The 5,408-nt window shown below is 46.4% G+C and overlaps 1 protein-coding gene across 1 annotated transcript; it reads left to right on the top strand.

Moving 5' to 3' along the window:
- Positions 1 to 346: 346 nt before the first annotated feature.
- RNF186 (ring finger protein 186) lies at positions 347 to 943 on the top strand. Its single transcript, XM_010021400.1, has one exon. It carries the CDS (start codon positions 347 to 349, stop codon positions 941 to 943), a length of 597 nt encoding a protein of 198 aa, XP_010019702.1.
- The last annotated feature ends 4,465 nt before the right edge of the window (positions 944 to 5,408 follow it).

Below are 5,408 nucleotides of genomic sequence, written 5' to 3'. Positions count from 1 at the left end.
AGCAGATCCTTCAGCTAAGGGGAGAAAAACTGCACCGAGGTGTATCTCCATGGAGAAATCCACTGACAAGCTGAACAAGGAGCATGGATCCACAGCTCCTGGAGCACCACAGGCTGAAAAACAGAGTCCTGCACCCGCTGTGGAATGTGCTGCAAGAATGAGCAGAGGAGAAGATGTGAAGAGCCTGGGATTCACTGAAGAATGTGTTAAAGAAATGGAGAGACCCTCAGGCATGGAGCAAGACAGTCCTGATGTCCCTAAACCAGCAGGTTTGGAAAGAGACTGTCCCAACTCAGTGTCTCTTGTGCTAACAAACAAAAACTCTCCTGAAGGACACGGTTTGGAAATGAACCACCAGTGTTCAACCACCTCTATTGACCTAGACTGCCTGGTCTGCTTCAACAAGTACAACATGTACAGAGTGCCCAAGCTCCTGGACTGTCAGCACGCCTTCTGCGCGGTGTGCCTCAAGCTCATCCTTAGGAAAGATGGGAATACCTGGATAATCACCTGCCCCCTGTGCCGAAAAGCCACTTTTGTGTCAGGGGGACTCATCCGCACACTTCAGAACAAAGAAGACATCATGGAGCACTTGGAAAGCCCCAGTTCACATGCTGAGGTACATGTCTCTGCCATAGGGCTGGACAGCAATAGCTGGACTCGGACCAGCCAAGACTTGCTCTACAGAGATGAAAACGTTCCGGCAGACGACAAGCTGGCTGTGCAGAGACTTGTGCTGCTCCTGCTGCTGGGGGTGATCCTCACCATCCTCATCCTCCCCTTTATATACTCTGGGCTGGTAAAATGGGTAGTTTGTCTCATGCTTGCTTTGGGGGTGGTCATGTCTGTGGCACTTTGCTGCACTCCTAAATTCTTCTGGAGGTCTAACAGGGACTTGCTCACCTCCTGCCACAAAGAGACCCACATCACCGCTATAGCCTGAACCAATAATGGACTGGTCCTGCCTGCAGAGCTGTCTCATCAGTTTGCTTTTGTCGTTGTATTCTTGTGTCATCTCCTGATCAGCACTGCAGAACATTATCTGAATCTGAGAGATTATGCCCTATGAAAATCCCATGGCTGTGTTTTACCCACTCTTAACACACGTACACCTTTTCTTGGGAGAGTGTGTGGAAAAACTGCTACCTCAGGGACTGGGTGCCCAGCCTCAGGGGATGAGAGAGGCTTTAACCCACATTAGCACTTGAATCCGCATCACTGCCCAAGTGCTTGTGGCACAGAGATGGGAAAGCGACTGGTAAAAGGGGATGTCGTTTTAAGTTACACACTACATTGGAGAGGAAGAGGCAAAATCAGCACTCCTAAGTCTGAGCCTGCGGCTTTCCAAGGACAAGGCTCTCAAAAGCTCAGGACCATCCAAATTCCCATGTTATTCAGCACTGAAACAGTTCCTCTCACCTGAACTCCTGTATCTGGCTATCTGCATCACCTCTCTTCTCACCCTCTTTACACCAAGTACAACATTGCCCCTGGAGATGCTCACCCAGATCAACTGCAAGGAGATACCACATGTGATATTTTCATATGGAATGTGTCCATTAAAAGTCTAAAAGTATTAATTATTTGCTCATTGACTTCTGTGTTTCGATTCCTCATGCCAAAACATTTCAGTTTCCTCACTGACAGGAACTACAGCTGAGAAGTGTATTATGGAGTCAGCACACTTGAGCTGGGGAGTAAAGCAACGCAGGAACGTGTTGGTGTTTTCCTTTCTTTAAAAGAAATACTTAGTTGTGAAGAAAATACAAAATTTAGGAGATTGCCCCAGTTCTGTTAACACTTTAAGAGTACCACAGATCTCAGTAGACCTTGGATCCAACCTGTGGTAAATATTTGTGTTTGATAAGAATGGAAACTGATGTTCTGCAGTTGCTCAGTATATAAATATACTCAGTGTCTCACACGCAGATAAACCAGATTAGACTGAGAGGGTAAGGAGCTGTTGTCCTCCTGAAGCCTTGGGAAAACCAGGTCTGTCCTCTGCCTCAGAACACAAACCTTAAGGGAAAGAAATGCTTTTTTCCCCTCATCTATTTGGACAGCCACTGCCTCATCGCAGACTACATATGTAGTAACATTTGCTAATGATCAACTAGAAAACAGGGGTTTCAGTTGGGAAAAAGCAGGTAGTTTGAAATCCAAATACTGTATTATTCCAAACACAGACTCAGCTGTACTGAAAATCACTTCGGGAACTCTTGGCAAGTGTCTCAGCTCACAGACAAGCTTCTTGTCGAGTTTCATTCACCAGCACTAGTGGGTGAGTGGTACTCTAAAGGTTTCTAACAAATGTGTTAATGCTGGCCTGGACGTAGCATGCACCAACGCATCAGAGTAAAAGGGGTAAAGGAAAACTGTGTGCTACTGGCTACAGAACACTGATCTCATAGATAGCAAGGAAGAAACAGACTGTCCTAAAGATAAGATGACAAAGATGATCTGGACTAGAGCCATAAAGTGATCCAAATTAAAAAGAAAAACATAAACCTTCGGAACTTTGCCTAAGAGGGAAGAGACCAAGGAAGACACCAACCACCACTGACTCCAGAAGGGTATGTATGTTGCACCCATTATCAGTTTGCCATCATCACTCAAGAAACATAATAAAGATTTGGGAGGCAATGTCCCTTATCTTCTGTATCACTCTCAAGGAAGCCTGGCCAGCCCACAGGGGTTTCTCAGCACATGGGTGTGAACAAAATGAGATCAGGGAATGAATGCGCACAGGAAAAATGTGTGTTACACATCAACCTGCCTTTCCAAAAGGCTGCATTCAATTTTATTACATTCATTTCTACAGTGCCAAAATAAAAAGCCAGTAAAAAGGGCTCCCCTCAAGGCAGCATACACCAGGGGGAAGGAAGAGACTGGCCCTCTGAAAGAACCCCTGTGGATCCAGGTTTCCACCCTGCTGCTCCCAAGCCTGCATGTAGCAGTCCAACTGAAATGTTTTGAGAGCCACTAACAACCAGTAGATCAGAGTTCATGGATGTTGGTGGGAGTCACCAGGCCCTAGAAACCGGTATCTGTTGATTCTCATCTGACAAGATAAGACTTGATGACAACGCAAATCTTTGAAGCAGCAACTAAGTTTCTGGAGAAAAGGCTAATGGGACTGTATTGCTAGTCCAAAACGTAGAGGGTTTGCTTGATTTGTTTCATTCATGCTAGTCTTTGTGGCAAGATTTCAGCTCTGAATTACCTTGCCCTGCTTGTCTTACCTATCTGGCTCCCAGTTTTGGAGAGTGACTAGTAACACGCTGTAGCTTAAGAGAGAGAGGTTTGTCACGAGAAATGGGCCCAGGCAGCAATATTCAGCTGTACCTGACAAACTGCATAACTATTCCTGGGTTAATGGTTGGACACGATGACCTTAAAGGTCTTTCCCAACCTGATTAATTCTATGATTCTGTCTGAGAACTGGGATTTACAAAGACAGAATCCCACGGAGACATTAAGCACATGATAAGACCCAACAGCAGTATTTAAGGTTTATAGTCTGTAGAGACAAAATCCTTCAAAGGTGCTTTGTTTAACAATGCATGTACACAAATGAGTGTTAAAATACGCCTCTCCTTTTGTCATGCTGTGCTCCCACTCTGCCTCTCTACCCACAGGGCCCTTCCCAAAGCCAGAACTTCTCCCATCCCAATCCCTTGTCAGGTTCCCCCTCAACAACCAGCACCACCATCGCCCACCAGAGTCACTAGTTCCTTATGTAAGGGAGTGAGACAGGTGCCTGAAAGATTCCGAGTGTAGGTGTTCTCAACTACTGTTAAATGTAGAAGTCTCACTTTATCTACAGAACTTTAAATTATCCATAATTGTGCTGGCTTTGACTCCTGTTAAACTCTATGATGAGATCCCAAGTTAACAACATCTGGTAAAACTCACTCCTAATTGTTATTCCACTCAGCTCATGTTTTGGTCCACTTTTAACAGCTCTTCTGTGTTGTCACGCAGCTAGAGAGAGGCGAAAATAACACATTTCACACTTCCACATCGCTCACATTCTGTACACAGAGAACTTTAGAGCTTCAAACACAGAACTGTCAAATCTACAAGAAACTAATTAGCAGATCTTGGTCTGAGAACACAGATTTGTGTCCAGGCAATTCTTGACTTGTTGTGAACCATTTGCAACTTGTCCATCGCATTGTGCAGGTACCAAAGTCACAGGCAAAGTAGATCCCTTCTGCACCTTAACTGGGATCAACAGAACTCGCCTTAGGAACTTCAGTGAACTTCAGTGTCACCTTTAACAACGCTGTGACAATGCTGCAAATGCCTGTACGGAACGTGAGTACTTGTGTGAGTAAACCTGAGGGGGTCTAATATTAGTAGCAAGCAACCAGCACAAGATATTTGGCCAAACTGAAATCATCTTTTAACCAGAACCCAGATTATTTTAAACATTTATTTATAAGTAAGTCCCACATAGCACATTTGCAAGTATCAATCAGTCACCCCAGCTACCAAGCAACCCAACTAGTGTAGCTTCTCACAGAAAAACTGCTCTCCTTCCCTTGGAAAAAATGCTGATTTCTCCAAAAATGACTGCACACTGACCTTGGGGCTCCAGCCTGAGACTTCTCTTGGAGTATGTTCATTTCTTAAACCCCCCAAAATACAACTCAAAATCCTTCTGCTTGAGTAGCTGAACTAACTGCAGAGCGTTAGGATTTCTGCAAGGCCAATGCACCACATCAAGCAAAGCCTGGGCCAGTAACGCTGCTGCTACCACAAGCAATGTATTTTAAACATAACAGATTTTAAACTGGAACAGGGGAAGTGCAGGTTAGATTTTAGGCAGCAGCTCTTCCCTGTGAGGGTGCTGAGGCGCTGGCACAGGGTGCCCAGAGAAGCTGTGGCTGCCCCATCCCTGGCAGTGTTCAAGGCCAGGCTGGACACAGGGGCTTGGAGTAACCTGCTCTAGTGGAAGGTGTCCCTGCCCGTGGCAGAGGTTGGAGCTGGAGGAGCTTTAAGGTCCCTTCAACCCAAACCAGGCTGGGGTTCTATGATTTTCTATGCATTGCCCGATGACTGCACAGATGTACACACACACGCACATTACTTCAGCTTCTGTTCCTGTGTCTTTGGGATCCCACCCAGTAGCAGCACAGCACCAAAGCTTTCACTGTCCTCGGAGCAACCCCCAGAGACCTCAACTTGTTCCTCACGGAGGTGGCAAATCAGCCCTGGGGCAGCGACCCGAGAGCAGCCTCACCAAGGGCTTCGCCCTCCCTCAGCGAGGAGGGCTCACAGCGGGAGCGAAAGGGCTGGTACCTGGATGGCCCACTGACGTGGTGGACAAGGCTGAAGGTGGAGGTGGGCTGCGAAGGAAAAGCAGAGCTGCCCCATCTCATGGTGTACATGGAGCTACCACC

This window comes from Nestor notabilis, unplaced genomic scaffold (assembly GCF_000696875.1).
Source record: "Nestor notabilis isolate BGI_N333 unplaced genomic scaffold, ASM69687v1 scaffold22430, whole genome shotgun sequence".
Taxonomy (NCBI): Eukaryota; Metazoa; Chordata; class Aves; order Psittaciformes; family Psittacidae; genus Nestor; species Nestor notabilis.
This window is presented reverse-complemented; position numbering and strand designations above follow the sequence as displayed.